The sequence below is a fragment of the Argopecten irradians genome, chromosome 12 (genome assembly GCF_041381155.1).
Source record: "Argopecten irradians isolate NY chromosome 12, Ai_NY, whole genome shotgun sequence".
Lineage (NCBI taxonomy): Eukaryota > Metazoa > Mollusca > Bivalvia > Pectinida > Pectinidae > Argopecten > Argopecten irradians.
The window spans coordinates 17,885,060-17,909,381 of NC_091145.1; the positions used below are offsets into that span (position 1 = coordinate 17,885,060).

Consider the following 24,322-nt stretch of genomic DNA (forward strand, 5'->3'; position numbering starts at 1 on the left):
ATTTCAGGTCACAGAAATATGCTGTTTTATTAGAGTGACAGCAACCGTACTTAACACTTTTCTGTCTTTGCATTTTGCAGAGTTACCTGCCCTTATGAGTGGGTACCCATTCCTTGAAAAATGTGATGTTACACTCACACAAACATACAATCAATACCCAATACCTACACGAAAGGACAGATAACTCTGTAATATGATAAAGCAGAACAAACCAGCCATATCGACCCACACCTATTGCACAGACAACAAAACAAAGCCATCCAGCTCAAAGAACTTTATCAATCCATGAACAAGCATATTGTGATGAACTTTACATGATGATGTAGATTAAAGTGACTTCTGCTGAGCATTGTATTAACACTGCTTCAACAGTGATGTAACAATAGAACTAAACAGTAAGTTTTATATAAACAATGCACTGCATAGTTTTACTTAAAATTGTACAAAAAGAGAGTAAATATGGTATAGGAAATCTAATCTATAAAGTTAGTACAAGTTTAAAGCAAAAAAAAAAGGGAAAAAAACCTGAAAAAGTTTAAAAAGTTTCAAGAGGAAGTAACATTACTATCAATTGTATAATTAATCTTACATGCGACAACCTCTGAGATTTGAAATCATTTTGCATTAAGAAAATATTTGGGATATTAAGCGTTCTCTCTTGATTTATATTATGAAAACATGCATGGTTATACAAGTACTGGCTAGATTTCACCATAGAATATACGTGAAATGTTATATAATGTATGAACATTGGTTTTACCCATTGTAATTGTTTTGTAAGGATTTACTTAAAAGTATTCATAATCTGCTTAGAAATAATCACACTTTCTATATATCATTCATTATCATACTATTTATATGTGAAACACTTTTCAAGAATACAAGTCCATCAACACTCAAATTTTGAATGAGGTCTTCATAATAAAGTACATATCATATCCGAAATTTAGAACAATGAAAAATCTGGCAAAAAGACCTGAAGTTGAACTGATATTCAATACCAGTACTGCTGTAGACATTGTCGGAAACCCACTAGTCACAGCTCTATCCCTTTTCAGAAATGATAGAGCGATGACTCACAGGTTTCCGACGATATATATCATAGACAACTACCACAGAAACTTGAAGTTGGAGGTAAATTATGGACATAAATTTAACGCTTTTTATATACGAGTAATAAATTTATAAAACTTGAACAAGAAATAGAATAAAGAATTTTTACAACAAAAAACAAGTATTTCCTCAAAAAGCATTTACATCAGCATTGTTCATAAAAGCACACAAGAGCAAAAATACCCTTTTAACCTATGGAAATGCAGTATTGTTTTAAGCTTGATTCAAATTACAACATGATAATTATTTATTTCTTTCATGTGCACAAAAATTTGGTTTGCAGTGATTAAAAACAAAACTAATTCATATATAATATCTGTACAATTTAAATAAAAAAAGTATCAAATTCTTCACGGATTAAATATTTGTGACAAGCAAATTGATCAGACAGTCTTATCAATGATCATGATTAAAATATCTACCTTTTTTAAAACAATCTTAATCTATTAAAGAATGGGTCCTATCTACCAACATCACAAAACTTTATTACCTAGGGTGGTCTGACAAATACAAATATATACTTAACGTTTTGTTTGTTTGAACACTCTTCTTTTACACACAAACATATTTATATATAATATTATGTACACAGATTATATCGTTTATGCATAAAATACCGTATAGATGGATATTTTTGTGAGTCAAAATTTTTGCGATTTGGACTTAAAATGAGAAAATAAAATTTCAGCGGATTGAAAATGTTTTCACTCTAGTTCCTTAACAGGCTGTTTTGTGAACAAGAGGATTCATCTATTTCTCTATTCTTTGGTGATCAACTATTTGCGATCAAAGCCATATCCTGAGAAACCGAGAAAATACCAACGCCACAAAAAAAACACCAACTATACGGTATGTTGTAACAATGAAATAGTAACAAGATGATATGTCAGAAAGTAATACATTGTATGTTGTCATGAATGTGAAAATGGTGAAGGATATCTTATATATATCTTAAATCAGAACAGGTCCAATGAAATGTTTTAGCAAAGGTAATCAAATGAATTTCATTTGTTTATTGATAAATGAAACTTTTAATAATTGCACGGAGCAGAAACGACGGATTTGTTTATAAACATTCAAATCGAATGAAGATGAATGCAGGTTTGTGGATGTCAATATATCAATACTACATTTGTAAGTTTAACACTTTTTATGAAAATTGAACAAAATTTAATTAAAATCTACTTTAAACATTAATGAATCTTGACCAATCCGCTTTAAACATTAATGAATCTTGACCAATCAGCAGCTTTCTGATGCACAATACGATTAAACAATGGTTTTACAATAAAGCTGACTAACAGTTATGGTAAGTAAGAACTTCTCAAATATACTGAAACAGTGAGAAATACTCAAAACGATTTGTTTTGTTCATAACATTTTTGTATTATGTATTCATCCTTCAATCTCTATGTTTGTCACAGGTCGGCGGCTTGTGTCATTGTATACAGCCACGCCAGTAAGGAACTATTGCCATGGTTACACCTATTGTTTCCTATAACTGATTCACTGTTACATGTGTTGCTGGATTTGCTGCGGCGGCATTTGCTGCTGCTGTTGTTGCATATCTGGTTCAAAACCGTGACGCTGCTGGTCAAGATGTGGAACGAAATTAATCACTTCATTGTAAACAAGCCCTGTAAATATAAAATAAAGTGATTCATTATTTACCTGGTGAATATACAAGAGATCTTAGAAGGATCTATAATACTGCATTATATTATTAAAATCAATAAAATATATAATTGATCTTATTTTTCCACCGGTAAATATGTTCATGCAGGCTTTAATATAGTTAAAAATTTCAATTTAACAAGGAAAAAAGCCAGAGAACCTGCACATTAAGGTTTAGGAAGCTCCTTCCAGTACTACTGGGAAAAAGCATGAATATCAACGAGAATTCATTATCATTTACAGGTGATGAAGGCATATGTCACAGACAAAAATTGACTTATTAATAGCATATAATTTTATGGTGGATAAAAATGTTGTTTGTGCATTTTGTGTCAAATTGCTTAGGTCATATACAACATGTTCTATATCACAAGCAAACTTTGTTTATCTAACAAATTAATCCCATAATTGAGCCACTCAAAAATGATTCAATAAACTCACTTCTCCATTCTGGTATTTCGTGATCAAGATTTTCGAAGGAGTCGTCATACTGTTTGTCGGCCACAGGTTCATCGGAGGGATCAGCATACTGGGCGAGGTAGGGGTGAGCTAGGGCTTGTTCAGCTGTAATCCGAACGTCAGCATCCAGGTTCAGCATGTGATCCAGCAGATTCAAAGCTGTGAACAACAGTAAGACATATCACAGGACAATTACAGGGGAACCTGCCTTAGCAACAACAGTAAGACATATCACCGGACTATTACAGGGGAACCTGCCTTAGCAACAATAGTAAGACATATCACAGGACAATTACAGGGAAACCTGCCTTAGCAACAGTAGTAAGACATATCACAGGACAATTATAGGGAAACCTGCCTTAGCACTAAAAGTAAGACACATATCAGGACAATTACAGGGAAAACTGCCTTATCACTAAAAGTAAGACACATCACAGGACAATTACAGGGAAACCTGCCTTAGCACTAAAAGTAAGACACATCACAGGACAATTACAGGAAAACTAGCCTTAGCAACAATAGTAAGACATATCACAGGACAATTACAGGGAAACCTGCCTTAGCAACAGTGGTAAGACATATCACAGGACAATTATAGGGAAACCTGCCTTAGCACTAAAAGTAAGACACATATCAGGACAATTACAGGGAAAACTGCCTTATCACTAAAAGTAAGACACATCACAGGACAATTACAGGGAAACCTGCCTTAGCACTAAAAGTAAGACACATCACAGGACAATTACAGGAAAACTAGCCTTAGCAACAACAGTAAGACACATCACCGGACAATTACAGGAAAACTAGCCTTAGCAACAAAAGTAAGACACATCACAGGACAATTACAGGGAAACCTGCCTTAGCACTAAAAGTAAGACACATCACAGGACAATTACAGGGACACTTTTCTTAGCAACAACAGTAAGATACATCACAGGACAATTACAGTAAAACCTGCCTTAGCGACCACCTCTATACAGTGACCACCTGTTTATGATGGCCAGTTTTTTAGGGTCTCAAATGACTAGTTATAACACAATTTGACCTGTGCATAAAGACCACCTGGCTATAGAGACCCTTTCTCCCTTGGTTGGTCTTTACAGACAGGTTTGACTGCATATAAAGCTGAAACCATTTCCACACTAAAGTAAACCACTTTATTTCCGCACATACAATATTTTACGTCTTTGTATTGATATCCAACAAAACAAGTATTTGTGAATACATGTCCATAAATTCACAATCAAGAGTTCTTACTGAACATTCGTGTAAATATATATATATAAACATAAAAAGAAAACACAACTATAAAACAGTTTTCAGGGGTAAATGTGAAGGAGTCATAAGACCGGCATGAGCCGATAAAGCGCTAGGGCGGAAAAAACTGTTTTATAGTTGTGTTTTCTTTTTATGTATATGGAAACCATCACGTGGGCATGGTTCTTTTTTATATATATATGTAAATTTTTATTTGAAACTTTTAAACAAGCAAATGTGAACATTTAAAATGTCGATTTGCCTTTAATTCAAAGGACTGCTGTTCAAGAGGTAATTTGATCATTGTTAATAGGAAACTGATTAAAAAATCACGATAGATTATAATTCTCTAGATATTAAAGAATACAAACCTTTTTTGTTAGCATGTAAAAATATTTCACCCAGAGGTTTTTTGTTCCACTTTGGCATCGATGAAATGTAACTCCTTGCCTACAAAAACATAAGTCAGATATTTTTGATACAGAAACAGAAATCCATTATAAGATTAGGATCAAAATCAAAATGAATTATCTTGGTCAAAGTTTTCTTTTATAACACAGTTTTGCTCCTAAAATTACTTACATACATGAAAATTGAATGAATTCTATACTGAATGTGTATTCCTATCAGACTTACTATGTACAAGTAACTTGTATCAAAACATCAAATTAATTATTAACTCATTTACCCCTGAAGACACATTTAAACTCTTCTGCTTCAAAGAGTAGGAACAGTTCATTAGAATTTTCAGGGGAGAATGAGTTAATGACTCTAGGACAAGACATTACAGGACAACACACTGGTAATACGTGAATTAACAGTGGTGATTTACCGCCTACATTACTCCACATTAGTACATCACATAAAATACTGGCTTCTGATTGGCTACAAACATGAGTACTATTTGCAATAGTGCCCTGGGAAGCAGGCACTATTGAAGTGGCACGAAATTGAACGTTAATTTATTGTGACGTCACCATTACACGACTTCATTATAACGTTGCGCTTCAACCAAGTTGCCACGATGGTGGACAGGTTGTTGTGTACAGGGATGAAAGCGAATGTTGCTTTTCTACAGAAGACAATTCATTTAGTCTATATTTGATCTACTTTTATTCTATATGAAACTGAATCTCTTTTTAAAGAAAGACATAATTCTGCGACAATTTACATGTTGTACTTTTAATTTCAAAACATGGTGTGGAGAAGAATATAATAGTGTTGTGATGTGTCTTGACGTGCTTCAGTTACGATGACATAAAAACGGTCTCATGTGAGTGTAATGTACTTAACCCATTATGGCGTGTTTGTGAGGGCACTATTGCCTCATTGTATTGTCTCGTGATGGGATAGCATCACACGACGATACTATGAGGTAAGCGTGCCCTCACAACCAGGCCGTAATATATATTATATAGCCTTACCTCCCTACTGCTAATTTTTTGTAGTAACTTTTCGTCCGGAGTACCTGTGAGTGACAACACGCGGCTAAGCTGGTCTATATCTGTATCAAGGTCAAGGCCATAAGTTCATACTTCAAAGATAGCAGGTCATATAAAAAGGATCATGGGCCTCATACACAAAATTCAAGGACATTAAACCTTATAGATAGTTGAAAAGGTCATAGTATACTATAAATAAGGATCAAAAGTCTCGTGATCGACAACTTAAAAGTCTTTCCACTCAGGTAGAGATACCCCGTTCGACAGGATAAAAGATTCTATAAAACTTCCCCCCTATAAAATACAGAGCCGTCTTCTATTGACTGGTCATTCTGAGAAGGACCTGATCAGTATTTCCAATGTATTGGGTTCATAAGAAAGGATACGATCTGTTCCAGGAAATAGTGGCTTACTGGTTAACATCTCCGCCATGATACAGCCTACAGACCAGATATCGACTGAAAACAATAAACATATCTCAATGAAAATATTTGTCTTTGTTTGGCTTTAGTCTATATTAGCTCATACATATCTTCACAATTATAATCAACATTGACAGTATGCAGATTATCCTGGGCATTATCATCAGTTATCTCCCCCTTATCTTTTAAAGTTTTTAACCCACATTCAAGCTTTATTTCCTTCCTTATTTCAGTATATGTTATAACAGGTATGACAAATGTTTTTACAAGTCTGCTTCTTTTTTAATATCAGTTTCTCCTATATCTTTTCTTAGGCATTGTTATCAGTGACTTCCCCTTAACATAAATTCCTATAAGTTATCTCCCTGTAATATGTTATCATTGACTTCTAATTAACAAACATTGCCATAAGTTATCTCCCTTTAACAAACATTGTAATCAGTTACTTATTAGCAGTTACAAGAACCTCTAAACAAACATTATTGTTAGCTACTTTCCGTAAGAATCATTTTCAGCAACTTCCCGTAGCAAGCATGGTAATCAGTAACCTGCCCTTATCAATAACAATTTACTCTTTTTACCTGTCTGAGAATAGTGCATCCAGTTGAGGACGATTTCTGGAGCTCTGTACCATCGAGTGGCAACATATCCCGTCATCTCAGACTCAGTGTGACGTGCCAGACCAAAATCCAGAATCTAAAAAAAGGATCGTTACGATGGTGTTTATTCATGATCACTGACCAATTGATATCTAGCTGGCTTATTTTGAAATCTTAGTTCCATTGCAATACTGTAAACCAAATTTCTTTTGCAGTACTAATTTTCAAAGCATATTCACACATTTAAATTTTCGCAAACTTACCCTGATCGAGAAATTCACAAAAATAAATCACACATGAGAAAAAGCTGGTTTACAGAACATCTAATAAATCTCAAAAGAATTCTTTAACAGCTCTAAGTTTTGAATTGAACATTGAAAGTATAATCTATATTTATTCAAAGAAATCCTTTAACGATAAGTGAAATCTCTATTGTTTTTCTCTTACTTACTTTAAGTTCACAGTCTTCATTCACAGCTATATTGCTTGGTTTGAGATCCTGGCGAGAGAAGAAAAATAACAGGTTAAGAATTTAGCACAAATAATCAAAGGGACATAATTCAGTTAGTAATCAAAGAGACATAATTCAGTTAGTAATCAAAGAGACATAATTCAGTTAGTAATTAAAGGGACATAATGCAGTTAACGTCTGGGAAAAGTGGTGATCTTCTGGCCGAAAGCGAGGTAATAATGAACAACAAACTTGCTGACATGACAAGGAATATTTGTTTTCCACATTTTAAGATTATTTTCTAATTTACGATGGTTGACAAATGAAGTTTAAGCCATATTTGTTATAAAACAATTTGTATTTAGCATAAAAATGATAAGTCAAAAGTCAAATGAGACTTTTCATTCGACAGGGCACCGCGAAGTGAGGTTTCTGACTTATTGCACATATGTACATCACGCAAGTATAAAGTCAGGAGTTGCTCCCGTCTCTTGCATTTTAGCGATCCATTTATATTTACCTACTTTCCAAATTGCGCATGTAACTGACTCTTGAAGTACACTGTTTTCTATCTGAATTTGTTTGTGTTTGCTTCACCCACATTTTTGACCCACCATTTTGTATACATTTGTGCAGTGCATTGTGGGAGGTCACTAAAGTTGAACACTACTATACTATCGTTACAAAATTCGACCGGGCCGGTTCAAAATACAGAAAGATGGAATTTCCATTATAATTATTTTATTTGACATATTTGCACAATAACTGATATATATTACTTAGTAAGGTATCTGACATGTCTTAAATAAGTATTTTACTCAAATTTACATGGTTTATTAAGGTTTATGTCCCTGTAAGCAATTAACACCCATACATCCCTGTAGACACAATTAAACTCTCCTACTTAAAAGCCAGGAACATTTCATTTAGGGCAGAATAAGTTAAAAACTATGTTACAGTTAACAGAGAATGGGTTCGTATAGCTGTTACAGTTATGTAAATGACATATAAAATGTTAATCAAGGGCATATTGCAGTGAATAAAAAGTGGAACATGTGACAACAGTTTGCATTGTATGTATGATCTCCTGTCAATATGTAAATCAGTTCATTCATATCCCAGTCTTTGAACACTTACCCTATGAATGATCCCAGCTGAATGTATGTACTGAAATGAGATATGCAGGCAAATTAATTTTTTAATTTTCATGAATGCATTGTAAAGTGTCTGACCTTAATTCCATATGTATTCATGTTAATTCATGCCAATTATAATTGTTTATTTACTGCATGTCAAATTCAAATATAATAAGGGAAACAGATCTCCATAGGCCCAAGGGCCTTAACGTTCATCTGACTTTCTTGGCAAAAGTCATAAAGGAAATTAATTAGATATGGTGTCATGGTAGCCATCTTCGATTTATATGGGATCAACCAGAGATGCAACAACATTTTGTCAAGATCACATATGGATAATTTCAGGAAAGTTTCAGGCAATTTGCACCGGTAGAACATGAGAAGAAGTTCAAAATGTTTTTTTAAGATGGTAGCTGTGGTGGCCATCTTGATTTAGGATTGACCGGAGAAAAACAACACTTTGTTAGGACTATGTCACGATCATTTCATGCAAGTTTCAGCCAAATCGCACGGGTAATTCATGAGAAGAAGTTCAAAATGTATTTTCAAGATGGCAGCCAACTTGGATTTCATATTGACCTGAAAAATATTAACACTTGGTCGGGACCATGTCAGGATCATTTCAGGCAAGTTTCAGCCAAATCGCAAAAGTAGAACTTGAGAAGAAGTTCAAAATGTGAAAATTTTATGCACGGCTCACGGTGGATGACGAATGACGAAACATATGATGACTTTAGGTCATCCTGCCCTTCAGGTCAGATCAGATGACCTAAAAATATTACATAAATTGCTGATAAAACTATTAAACAATGCATATGTACATTTATGTAAAAGCCCAATTAATATAATTGCTTTAAGATGATATCCAAGTACTTCTACAATAACTACTTTTTAGCCTTACATAGATAGTACAAAAAATATTACTAGCTTTGAAACTAGTTTGATTTTCAAAATAAATTAAAAAGTTAACTGATAAAATCCTTGTAACCTAATCATGACAAGTGTTATATTAATTGAATAATTAAGTTTTGATTGAAGGTCATATGTCAAGGTCATACCTTGAGTCCACGGAGGATCTGATAGACAAGGAACTGTACATGGTCATCACTAAGTCTCTGTGTCTTGATGATGTTGTTGAGGTCAGCACCCATCAGGTGGGTCACCAGGTATCTGTAATAAACAAGAGGTCTTTAACCTGTTTACAATAACGATCAAGGTCAGGTGTTCACTCACAGCTACATATAGATACTCTCTGTGTGGGCTGATGTGTTTCTCTTGGCTCTACATGTGTTATTTGATAGCAAGTGGATTATTTTGTCTTGATGTTTCTTTCAAATTATGTTTTTTTCCACAAAACAATATTGATTTCTTAGTTTTTCATTTACAGGATTTGTGCTATTAGTATTTGGAAAGGATCAAGTACTTACAGTACCCACTCTTTTCATCAAACATCACAGACAAAAATATTACATTTTGATTAACAAATATGACTAATATTTTTAATCGTTCATGCAAATAATAAAATGTTTTTCCTTTTTGTAATAATCGAGGTATAAATACAAATATCCAATAAACAGAAAATTGAAAGATGATGTTATCTTTTTAACATTGCAGGGCCCATTTTTATCAACATTCTTTCACTTAAAGATTCACTTATGAAAACATTACAGAAGTAAAGGAATACTCAATTTAAGATCTTCCTCTTAACATCCGTAATGCACATTTTTATAAAGAATTTTGAGCTAAGAATTCCTTAGTTAAAGTTAAGTAATATTGATGAAACTGGGTCCAGTTTCCTCATTATAATAGCAAAGCCTCAAATCTAAAAAGGATTGCAAGGTTAATATGATTTTATAAAAGAAGAGAAGATGATAGAGTTGTTCTATTTTGTAGTCAGATCATGTGACCATCTTCAGTTACATTAAATTGTAACATGATACCACAAGTATGTCCACAAGAGCAGGCTTCATACACTACAGATAATCACTGAATTGTCTATCACTTGTCTAGTGCGCATCTATATACATGTATATGTTTGCATAATGACAAAGTATAGTGACAGTACACTTGTACGAGGATTTGATCACAGGTACATATATATATCGTGTCTTTGTCTACCAATGTGACCTCTATATAGATCAATGTGGATATCAAAATGTGGTATTCGCAATAACACCAAACTCATTTAAGTCGTAGTTAATATGATATAAGCCAACACTGGCGCAATGAGCCCTCTAAATTTATACATACAGTTTTTAATGCTACTTGATCGGGCATCAAAAATCAGAATAAGGATACGCCTTCGAAAGCCATTTGAGCTTATTAAGGTGTTAATTTGCATAAATATATAATAAATAACAATTTATGACAGTGACTTTGTTTATTGCTGTATCAATGAATGCACTGAGTGAAATTTCATAATGTATCTATCCAAACACTTGTATATAATGTGCTCAATTCCAGAGATAAATTATCCTGTGCATGTGTACACATTGTATTCTGTTTTAAGGTTTAGCACTTAAAATAGCTTATCGGTATCTGACTTCATGATCATCGATTAAAATTGATTAAAGTTTGTACATTAATCATGTACTAACTGGAAATTATTGATAAGAAAAATCAATTCTAAGAATTTTAATGGGGTCACCGAAGCCAGTGGTAAAATTTGAAGTGTTCTTACATATACTGTGATCACTAACTCTGCATCTCTGGTTTTTAACTTCATATCCCACATGGAACAGTTGCTAGGTACTGATGTAGTCTTTAAGTCATATCCCACATGGGACAATTGATAGGTACTGATGTAGTTTTTAAGCCATATCCACGATGGGACAGTTGCTAGGTACTGATGTAGTTTTTAAGCCATATCCCACATGGGACAGTTGCTAGGTACTGATGTAGTTTTTAAGTCATATCCCACATGGGACAGTTGCTAGGTACTGATGTAGTTTTTAAGTCATATCCCACATGGGACAGTTGCTAGGTACTGATGTAGTTTTTAAGTCATATCCCACATGGGACAGTTGCTAGGTACTGATGTAGTTTTTAAGTCATATCCCACATGGGACAGTTGCTAGGTACTGATGTAGTTTTTAAGTCATATCCCACATGGGACAGTTGCTAGGTACTGATGTAGTTTTTAAGTCATATCCCACATGGGACAGTTGCTAGGTACTGATGTAGTTTTTAAGTCATATCCCACATGGGACAGTTGCTAGGTACTGATGTAGTTTTTAAGTCATATCCCACATGGGACAGTTGCTAGGTACTGATGTAGTTTGCTAGGTACTGATGTAGCCATATCCCACATTGGACAGTTGCTAGGTACTGATGTAGTTTTTAAGCCATATCCCACATGGGACAGTTGCTAGGTACTGATGTAGTTTTTAAGTCATATCCCACATGGGACAGTTGCTAGGTACTGATGTAGTTTTTAAGTCATATCCCACATGGGACAGTTGCTAGGTACTGATGTAGTTTTTAAGTCATATCCCATATGGGACAGTTGCTAGGTAATAACATAGTTTTTAAGTCATATCCCACATGGGACAGTTGCTAGGTACTGATGTAGTTTTTAAGTCATATCCCACATGGGACAGTTGCTAGGTACTGATGTAGTTTTTAAGTCATATCCCACATGGGACAGTTGCTAGGTACTGATGTAGTTTTTTAAGTCATATCACAAGAGGTAATAATGTAGTTTTTAAGTCATATCCCACATGGGACAGTTGCTAGGTACTGATGTAGTTTTTAAGTCATATCCCATATGGGACAGTTGCTAGGTAATAATGTAGTTTTTAAGTCATATCCCACATGGGACAGTTGCTAGGTACTGATGTAGTTTTTAAGTCATATCCCACATGGGACAGTTGCTAGGTACTGATGTAGTTTTTAAGTCATATCCCACATGGGACAGTTGCTAGGTACTGATGTAGTTTTTAAGTCATATCCACCATGGGACAGTTGATAGGTACTGATGTAGTTTTTAAGTCATATCCCACAAGGGACAGTTGTAGGTACATGACCGTAGGCCAGAGGTTTTCCTCTTGGCACTCCAATTTTCAATCACCTTTTAAGCCTGGTACATCTTTAAATAATTAACCCTGACAGTTATTAGGGCGTAAAACAAAAACAAACAAGAATTCCACAGAAGTGGATGTGTCGCCTGCACAGCATCATAAAAAATAGTTATTTACAGTTGGAAATATTGTTAATAATTAGGTGAAGTTATCTAGTCCCGTAACTCTTGCAAATATTGATGGATTTTGAGAAGTATCAGACCCATCTAAGATCTCATTGATGTAAAACAATACATTTGTATACCAAATTTGGTTGAAATCAGAAAATAAATACTAAAGTTGTCAAGTGGAAACCTTATTTCGACAATTTTAAAGTCCTGTAACTCTTGCAAATATTGACGGATTTTGACCAGTATCGAACCGATCTAAGATCTCATTTAAAAAAGCTAATTAAGCAACATACCAAATTTGGTTGAAATCGGACAATCAATACTAAAGTTATTGAGCGGAAGCCATGGATTTATCTGTTTTGACGAGTTTAATGTCCCGTAACTCTTGCAAATATTGATGGATTTTGACCATTATCAAAATCATCTGACATCTCATTGATATAAAGCTATACACAAAATTTGGTTAAAATTGGACAATAAATATTTAAGTTATCGCAAGGAAATCATTTCCCGGACACCAACGTCGCCGACATAGTGCTACCTAAGTGACGCCCATGCGTTGCAGGCGACACAACAAAAGTACAAACGAGAACAATTTCTCATTTTTTTTTCAGTAGAATATTATCTGCGTCTAATATCAGTTGTAGGTTTAATTATTGGTGAATTTTGATCCTGTTTAATATGCAATTGATTAATGTTAAGAAACACATACATAACAAGTCTACTTACACATCATCAAAGTCTGCCAGTGAGGTTTGAGGTGTGAAAACATCTAGCAGTCCAATTATCTAAAAGAGAAAAGAAAATATGACCATTAAATTTTGGTATACAGGTACAGCATGTGAAAAAAACCTTAAATCATTAACTTTAAAATCATTTATATATAGCAGTAAATCACGATCTCAAATATAACAAAGACTTACATAAATCTTCATTAAAATGCCCGCCATGGTATGATGAGACAGGAATGAGATGCAAAGGGACAGAATGTTATCGGAAGGCACAAGACTGGACAGACAAAACATGATGTTACGTTCCTTGCTGAAAAGGAATCAATATTGTGACATCATTGTTTTGTGAATGAAACTCATTTTCTCTGAAAAACATGATGTTACGTTAAAAAACATAACAAGCAATATCTACATACAAGGGCAGATAACTCTATCTTTAGAACGTAAAGACTGAAGTCTTCGCTATTCTATTTATTCACTCTTCTATTTCTTATTTTCCTCTAGTTGTTTTTTTTTCATTTAAAGATTGACAAAGATTTTCTCATTATGTCTCTTAAAATCCTAACTTATTTTCTTAATTCATAACTTCTATATATAGAACTGGTATTTTCATTAAATAAGGTAACAATCTCTAAATATATACCTTTGCTTGAGCTGTGTCTTTTTATAACACTGATCATGATAATACTAGTACCACAAAGATAAAAGTACTAACTCTTTTTGATCTTAAAACACAGCTTTGGCTTATTACCAAATCTAAAGTACCTCATAATTTACAAGGAAGCATTGTCAGTATAATGTACACTGAGGCCTGTTACAGAAACTTATATATAGCACTGTCACAGATCTTGGCCTAGTTCTGGTTTAACTGTAACTTTACCAGGAAGTTTTTGAAAATTCTTTTAATGGCAATGATCACTAAAGGACATCTACCCTATATGAGTGCAAGATCAAGCAGGTGCTGTAATCAAAATTCATACCTAGTTTGAAAGTCTACAGTGTTAATTTGTGTAGATACCCCGGTACTGCTTTATATCTCTTTAAAACACACATAAGTATGTATCTGCTGCACATGTATTAAAAGGCGATCAGCCTATGTTATGTAAGTTCATTAATTACTAATCAAACACAGGAAGTATTAGGCCTGAGTATACACAACTTACAATAAATTTACACCTAGGTTTAATTCTTAGATACTTTTGTGTACATGTAATCCTGCTATAGTAGAATCTGTCTTGCTGGGCGTCATACATTCATTGTATTGTCTATATCTTGATAAGTAAATCATTCAGAATCAATCCTATATCACACAACTTATATACAGTATCTATATATATGCATTGTACCTGATAGTCTACAGCTATTACCGTTATAAAACAAAAAATATCACATATAACGAAACGGTCCTTTTGATATTGTAACCTGCCTCTTTATGAGAAATTGATAATGCTGATAATGTCTTTATCATAAAATGTATAAGGTACACACAGTATATCAAGAAACTTAAAAATTCAAAATACAAGATTTCTATCTGACAGCTAATTAATACACCAGCACATAGATCTAAATGGAGGAATGAGAGCAATGGACGATCATGATGTCATGTGCAAGTACGTATGCTCTATTCTAAGGAACTCTTTTCCTGTTCTTTTTCTTCTTTGCTCTTTTGATTTTCACTGTGTGGTATATTAATTCATGACCACTATCATCTCATCAATCTGCACTTATTCCCCAACAAGCAGAATAATATGGTTTTCCCCCCTACAAAAATGGTTGTAAACAACTTACTGTATATGTTATAAAACCTTTTTCACTTACAGCTATAAATGTGGATGTATTTTCCGAGTGTTTAATTTTGAGATTTATTTGTAAAAAACTTTTTGTGTGTCTTTATTTTTCATGATAAAATGACTTAACTTTTTGCAGTATAGTTTCAAATTAGACACAAAATCTTACACAAGGGAAAAATTTTCATACTAAAGTATTTTGCGTAATAGCGTTTATTCCCCCCTTGTGTAAATTCTACGTTTACAACACCACAATCTTACAATTTTCATAAATTAGTATTTGCTTATTTTTACAAATTACAAGAGTAAAATAATTGTAGATCTTTAATTATGACAAAAAAAAACATGTTTTTGTGCAGCACTTAAATTTTTCTTAATCTAAAAATCACACCCTTAAATCTGTTATTCAAGCACTTTAAAAATTCATCTTGATGAATACGGTTTATGTAATCATACAGTACTAATATATCTTAGGCATGACAGGGGACCATGAAACACTTAAATCAAGTACTTAAAAGCTATTGACTCTTGTTTGTGTACATGTACATGTATATCCATATGGTGTATATATTATTGTGTTCTAATGTCACAAAATATGTATACATACTACTATATAATACACACAAGTGTTTGGTAAGGTCAGATATCATATAGAATTATAGATAGAGTCGACAGAATTATAATATTACATCAGCTACAGGGTTGATAATAAGTGTGCTTCATTTGATATAAGATTCATGTTAATAAATTTAAATATAATTATGTCTATAAATAATCACTGATTCATATATATGCTGCTGATTATCATAATAGATCTCATCCACTATAGGACCTACAAGAAATTAGGGTTTGATTTATAATAATAAATTAAGCTAAAATTGAAATATCGTTTGTTTCACCTTCTCTACCGGCATTCCAAAATCTTGCCCCTACTTATTTTTTTTTTTTTACATTTTTCTGCAAGGGTTTTTTTTTTGCTACACAAACATTTCACTGGCTTTACCTAGCTACTAGATACAATAATCTATTTCATGTTGAAAGATAACATTTGTTAAAACAAAGAAAAATTGTATACCTCTTTACCCAACCTATTTTTAACAGGATCAGAAGAGGGAGTAAACATTTTTAAGGATGGCCTTATGATAATTCTGTGAACCCTTTATATACTGTACATATGAAACCTTCAGCGAGGACATATACTAGCCTGAATTCTTGACATATATAATTTATATAGTGTCTCACATACAGTGTGAACTGTGAATATATATACCATTTACTCAAGTGCTTATATGATCACCTGAGATACACATACGTGCATGTACATTTCATCAGTGCTCCAGATAATTTTTGGAGGAGTATGTGGTTAAAATATTGTACTCAGTAAACTTTTGAGAAGGAGAAGTACAACAGAGATATTAACGATTAAAGTTATGTGGTTATAGTATAAAGTAATCAAAGATAAGCTAGCAATTGGGCAAATATCTATCTGAAACAAGAGCACAGTTAATGAAGCAGACTCTTAAACTTGACTGGAATTCATTTGATTTCACTAAAATATATGATACAAATGTTGTATTATAGGGGTAATTTGTACACATTCATAAAATTTTTAGGGTTAATTGACATATTTTCAATGGGTATTAATTTTACCCATGTATGCATCTTAAATGGAACACTGCATACTAGGGTATATTATGTCGTTTTATCACACTTCTGATTTCATGGACTAACCATCATCAATGATCTAGAGCCAAAAAAACACCAATAGTTATAAAGCTCAAAACACTTACATTGATATCTGTATACATGCATATCATCTTTCCCTACCTAGAGGGTGTGATAACAAAAACACAACCCGAGGGGTAATTCATGAACGTACAATCCAAAGCTTATTTTTTTTATTGCCAATGGTTGGACATTCATGAATCCCAACCAATGGTTGTAATTTCGTTGTCACACCCTAATACTGTGGCTTGCTGCTGAATCTTTGTCCGATATTAAGACCATCTACTGTTTATGTAAAGTTTTGGCAGTACCGAGAGTGTCTGCCGGTAACCCGTGTCCGCTCTCAGCTCTCTGACTTTTGACAATGCTGCAGTTCATCTTTGTTCTGAATGTCCATTCTACGACACCCTAAGACAAACTTTCATGGAAGATATTCAATCTGAACTTGACCTTTCTATTTTCAATTTCATTGAAAATTTGGATCATTCCTCCTTCACCTGTAGCCTTTTAGGAGCCAGTACAGGAATCCCCTTCACCAGTGTTGCAGACCAAAGACAATTCTTTATAAAGTCAATTCAATATGTTGTACGCGTTACGCGATGCTTTTTGTGAACGTTACTGAACCGCGCGGCTATATAACTTATTCATAAGTTGTATATTCCAGCAGCGAGCTCCGATCTATTTAACTTTTATTTTCATTATACTTTTCTTAACTTTTTTGTGGATTTGATTGTATTCAATATCCTCTAACCGGGGAAATAAAGCTTGATGATGAACGTGCAATCCAAAGCTTAATTTTTTTTATTGCTGAGGGTTGGACATTCATGAATCCTAACCGATGGTTGTAATTTCGTTGTCACACCCTCATATAGAAAGCATATATACATAGGGAATGATTCTTTTTCTCACAAAAGAAAATGTTGACCTAATATGTATCCTTAAAAAAAGCACTTTCACTGCAGCATACAATCTGATTGAAATACAGATTCTTATAACCACTCCGTTCAATATAGGATCTGACAATATCCCATATGGGGTCACGTTCGGATAACATTTTACCACGTGTACTCCAGATCAAATACATTTTCTACACATTTCTACGTCAATTGATAACGCTATTTCGTCCCAGTAAGCATATACATTTAGCATTGTTATGCACTTTGGGCGAGATGACTACGTGCACGAAAATAATTCGGACAGCTTTTTCAAACTAGTTCGTCCCCAGTCAAGATTCTGGCAGTGCCAATTTGATTGGCCATTTCCAAAGGTCATCCTGACGTGACCCCTAATGGGATGTTGTCAGATCCTCATATCAAACGTAGTGATAATAAGGATCTGTATTTTAATCAGATTGTGCAGCATATGAACGTAGTTCCATCGATTGCACGGTATATCATACAAAAATGCAGCAGAATCTTTTAACTCTAAATTATGAAATTAAATCACTGTGAAAAAATTGCTTGCATGAAAACGTGAAATTTAGTAGCCACGGAAATAATGACATATACATATATGTTAGTTTGTACACTACATGTACATCAAAATATGTAGTTTGATATAGAGAACATATGTACATCTTTAGTATCTTACAATTCAAGGTTTATTTTGGATTGAGGCTTAGAATGACGAGAATTTGGCGAGTCATCTCTGCTTTCCATGTTGAGCACCAAAACTTAACTTGTATTGTTATAAGATACTAACCCGTTATGTATTTTGTTTATCCTACAACCATTGATATTATGGCATTCAAAACAAAACAAATTACAAGTTATTTACTTGGTATCGCTCAAAGTGAGATGCATATGCTTCTTTGATGCGGAAGAATAGATTCATTGCCATGAGTCATGAAAAAGACAACACCACCATACAAGATTTTTGATATTGTAAAAATGACACCTTTCTGGTGAAAGTGACTTCACAATTTAGCGAGAGTGAATGATGATTCATTCACCGGAAAGTTAAAGTTCTTAGTCAAATTAGAAAAAGTTCTGTCAGATGTGGAACAAATACACGTGATCGTATTGACGGATAAAGCATTTTGTATTGACGCATAAAGCATAAGTAGTTATCCGTCAGGATGTGGGTCAGTTGCAGAATAAAATAAATTCACCGTCCAAGAATCCACAAATAAATTAAAGTAGCTTACATTTTCATGGTTCATGTGTTTGAGGAGTTTGAGCTCTCTGAACGTCCTCTTGGCGTGGATTTTTGACTGGAAGGGACGCGCTAATTTCTTTATGGCACATTTCACATTTGTCTGTAAGTTGATTGCAGAGCTGAAACAAGAGAAATTATTTTGAATCAACAGAAAAAAAATAAACAATGCTAACAAGATGTATAGAGGATACAGACGTAGTGTACATGTAGCTCTAACATGCTAGCCTACATATTCATTGAATATGTCTGTATCCCATTGCATTCATATCACCTTTAAGGCAATCAAAACACTGTTCAATCTCTATATAATCAACTGCAACTAAAGTAAAGACTCTATGCATATGATGTAAGCCATTTTATGAATATTTTGTGTTGATTGCATTGTAACATCTTTGTCGTAGATTTGTAAAAGGTTATTTCTCTGGTGTTATTTCCCTCAGGGGTAACCCAGTTATTTCCCTATGGTTTTTCTGATCCTCTACCTTCCAATTTCGGTGAAATATCTTTAACTTATTCAATTATGTTATATATACAGTTAAATACAATCAGACCATTCTAAATGAAAGTGAGGTATAATAATTAATGCCCCGGTCACACTTTCACGGATCATCTTGACCGTGCACGTGTTACTATAGATTTAAATTCATTGTCCGACTCGAGCTCGTAAAAAGCCAGTTTTCAACGTCTGATATAGTTACGATATGGCTCAACTTTCAATAATTTTTCGAAGGATAAGTCAACAAATCGAAATGGACGGACAAATTGGCATTCGAAAAATTGTTTCCCTACACAATCACAACACTGAAATTGCTACTAGAGAAAGAACATTGAAATGTCCAGTTAATAAAAAAGCAAAGACTCAAACAATTCCACATGTGTCTAACATGCTATGGAACTGAAAGGTAATCTCGAAGTGGCATGTTTGTAAGATTGTCCTTACCACCGATTGAATACCTTCTGTTGATCGTAAGTATGATTCATGATCCACCCAAATACATCTCTCTATATATATAGGCACTGTGAAAGAATTAGATATGTTACGTAGTTGTTTTAGTTAACATTCATGATTGAGAGAAACATATATATATATATATATATATAAACATATATATATATATATATATATATATAATCTAATCACAATAACATACATAAAGCATTAATGCATGATTATCCATAACTTCTTGACCATAGAAAAGTTATTGCTATTAGTGAGACCTGTCTGTAGAAAGGTTTCAGAAGCCATGTTTCCTACAAATGCATCCTTATAAGATATAGCTTAATTGAGTATGATTTGCCATTTTGGATGCTGTAATTATAAGCATGCCACATAATCAATTATATATCAGTGTCCTTCTTCAAGTCATTCTGGTTATATTTTACCGATCATCTGATCGTCAGAAAACCACCTTGAGAACCAACATTAAACAATTTGAATTTCTAATTGATAAAGGCATTTATCACCCTAAATGATATCTTTTAATCATAGTTGTAATATAGGTATCATCTGTTCTTGGGACACTGTATATGTATAAGACTACAGGTTTGTCATCAAGATTACAAAACTAATTAACTTATATCTTAAATAATTGTTATGGGAGAACTGTAATTCAACTATTCAGCTACAATGTACATTGCACCTGTTTGGGGTTCAGTAAAGTATGAATAGCACCACATTCATCCCAAATGATACTGTGTACAAAACTGGCAACCATACATGATTGATTGTGTGGTAGCCATCTCTTGTAGACAAGTAATGCAATTGAAAACAGTTTGCGGATCAGAACACTGTTGGCACAAGATCTTGTACTTCATAGCGGCTCGCAAAAAGACATGAATGCATATTATATGCGACTATAGAATCTCCACACAAATGCCACGAAAGAGTCTTCATAAAAGCCATTAAATACTTAGTCTATCTCCTCTGCCTCCAGTCACCTTTTTGACTGTCATCAAGCTTTAGGAGGCTTAACAATTATTTAGCCACATTAAAAGACCTATCTAAAGCCAATGAATACCAATTGCAAGCACTGTTTGTTTATCATATCTACACCAAGACACAGACTATGATGGGCCTATATATAAATACAATGTCTTTTTAGGTATCATGTTAGTTTTGTACTTTCCAATTTTTGACAAGTCTATGTAATGTATGTGGTAGATCTTAAATTTTTTTTTTTTTAATAGTATTAGATACGATCTCTGTCACTCAGCTGATGGAGCCTGCTCCTTTGGCTCATTCGATAGAGTCGTAGTTTTTCGGCCGAGGACCCGGGGTTGATTCCCGGTCGGGGCATTCTACAGGAATCATATATGTGTATTTTCCTTGCAGGGCTTTTTCTCACTGCTTTGGGAATCGGGCCTGTGGCTTTGAATTTGGGAAAATGGTGCAAATATTAAAAGCCTTATTCGACTTAGTTCATGCAGTATTTTTGGATAGTTTTCAAGAAACTTTGACTTTGGGAAATTTTAAGCTTGAATTGGGAAAAATTTGGAGGTTTTGCCATGGCGAATGGGGCCGAAAATCGGTGTCACCGTCATGAAGGAAAAAATGGGAACTTAATTGTTCGCGGTCACAAGACCAAATCAACATTTTCTATTTCCTTCCCAGAAGAGTTCATTGTATCCCGGAATCTGCGTATCATTTTTTTAAACTTAAACATACAGTTTTTTAATTAATTATTGATAATATATACATATCTATATATTTATTATGTTTATGGATTGTTTTAAAATCTTAATATTATTAATAACAATTAAAACTTGAATTTGCAGACCATGACGATATCTTGCAACTGCATTTTGCTTCGCTATTTGGTTTCATGACCACTTATGTATATATATGCAGATGCCACTTTGAAAACTTCAATTATCAACTCGAGAAGTTATGGTTGCAATTTCAGGTACACGTGTATTTTCACGTAGTGATGCAGTGTTCATGAAAAGCGATATAACATTGGCAAATCGCCCACATCCGGTTTTGATAGGGACTCAAAATAAAAGCATAGTGATAAAGGTCGTCACGTTGTAATCCTTTTATTTTCCTATCCTGTGATATATATGCACTAGGATCTAGCTGTGCATGTCCAATACTTACACAACTTGTCCATAAGCTCCCGAACCAACAGGCACCAAACTTGTGTATTTATCAAGAACTTCCCAAAGTGTCTTGTTCAATTCGATCCTGTGAAAACCCGACCGAACAGAGCCGCACGACTGTTCGGCCATTTGGGAGGCAGCTTGCATTCAGATTAACACCGGCGATAGCAAGTCGATTGTGTTGACACTGACAAAAAATAATTTCAATTTTGAATAGTCATGTAAATCCGCTAAATTTCTGGATTTCGATGCAGGACACACTTGCTTCAAATTTCCACAACCGTAACTTCCGGAATTTACAATGCATAGCATAAAACGTGCGAATGACACAGATTAAAATCAGGTGCGTTCGATTACAAAAACAGTTGTAATTTGTAATGGGCCTAGCAGACGCTCTTTTTTCGCATAACAACCAACTTATTCATATTTGTATTACGTACATTTATGAAAGAGCTGTACACGTATACCAGATAAAATTGATTACTTTTCATCAACTAGCATTCATTAATGGTTGGTCGAACACAACAAAGTTCATTAACTTATTTCCCCATTTAATACTTTCCTGGATGATGAATACACTTATAGGCGTGCATATACCAGGATTTATCACTTAAAATCCTTGGCCTATATAATTTAGTGAAACCCAAGAAATCAGACTGAGAGATTTACTAATGTAGATATACCTTTGCTAACAAACGCATTCAAAAGAAAACAGTACGATCCATCACATGGTCTTATAAATAGATCCAGAGACCCAGACTGCATTTATACCAAAGGATTTAAAATTAACTTCGACAGCATCTTTAAATACAAATGTATATATGCGCTCTCAAATCATACTACTACTGTTCTAATTTCTTATATAAAAATAATAATAATAAAATATTTACGAAAACCTTTTATGATGTCACTCCAATAACGTTCCAGGATACATATTACGTCGTCAGTCGCTGTCCTATATCCAAACAATGTCAGGACGGAATAAGGCCTCATACTCGTGTAGGAGTAATTATAATGATGGTCATAGTCTGGGAAAGATTTTTCACTGAGACAAATGTTCATAAATACGCTTTCCTAGCGAAGCTGGAAACTTCCATATGTTTTCATAAGTTTTGCTACTTGTACGAAAGTGACGCTACATAGTTACTCGAATGCGCCGAAACTCAAACGCTCAAAAGCTCACGTTTAAATTTTGGGAAATTGAGTGGGTGGTATGTCGCACATTGATCAGAAAACGCAATATAATAAACACAGTATTGGTTACAATAGTACAATAGCGCCTGATGATTCACCTTCCGGAATATCCTAGTTCTATTTTTACCCCCGACTTATAATAGACATGGCTGAACAGATTCAGTCCTTATTCCTAAATTATTGAAAAATAAATCTCATAAGCTAAGACCAGGGCCTACTGCTTATAATTACTGTATATAACATGCGGAAATTACTCACTGAATTGCTTCAGCTAACAGCAGCATGCATTGAATTAATTTTATTGCGTTTTTATCGAAAATGTACGAACGGATATATTAGGACTGAACTGCAAATGAACTAACTATAAAACGGGGAGTTAGGCAGGGTGGAGCATTGTCCCTTTTTTGTTCCACTTTTCAGTTTATAAAAAATAACCTCTAAGCGAGGTGGAGACCATAAATGCTGGAAAGCCAACACCTGCAGGCAGCATTCATTACTCTAATAATCAAGTCGTCTCGTTCGCTTATAGATTCTTCTGAAGTATTAACCTAATTGTATTTTTAATTTTAGAGTTGACATCTACTCTAAATAGCCCAAAGTACTGAACCTCGAATGTAGTGGTTTATGATGAGAATTTTGTGTTATATCTCCAGAATATAAAAATCTATTCAAATTAAGTATTTTTTCTCTATCAAACACAGGAGAAGGCGAATTGATATTTTTCTTCAGTTACAAAAGTTACATACACCATTACCGCCATTGAAAAATTTGAGCTTCTAATTTTAATTCAAGATAAGATATTAAAAATAATTAATTGCGGATTGAAAAAAAAGTTTATGCTTTGTCGGAGGTGGAACATCTTTAATCCTTATAATTGAATATATACG

The 24,322-nt window shown here is 33.9% G+C and overlaps 1 protein-coding gene across 1 annotated transcript; it reads right to left on the reverse strand.

The window, feature by feature from the left end:
- Positions 1-259: 259 nt before the first annotated feature.
- Positions 260-23,366, reverse strand: LOC138304731 (mitogen-activated protein kinase 14-like). Its single transcript, XM_069244978.1, has 13 exons — positions 23,138-23,366; positions 22,240-22,428; positions 19,132-19,261; positions 13,472-13,530; positions 9,612-9,723; positions 8,555-8,584; positions 7,418-7,465; positions 6,949-7,063; positions 6,332-6,403; positions 5,928-6,007; positions 4,875-4,953; positions 3,229-3,405; positions 260-2,750 (listed from the first exon to the last, which is right to left on the reverse strand). The coding sequence occupies exons 2-13, from the start codon at positions 22,386-22,388 to the stop codon at positions 2,626-2,628; spliced, it is 1,176 nt and encodes a 391-aa protein (XP_069101079.1). The 5' UTR covers positions 22,389-22,428; positions 23,138-23,366; the 3' UTR covers positions 260-2,625.
- Positions 23,367-24,322: the final 956 nt, after the last annotated feature.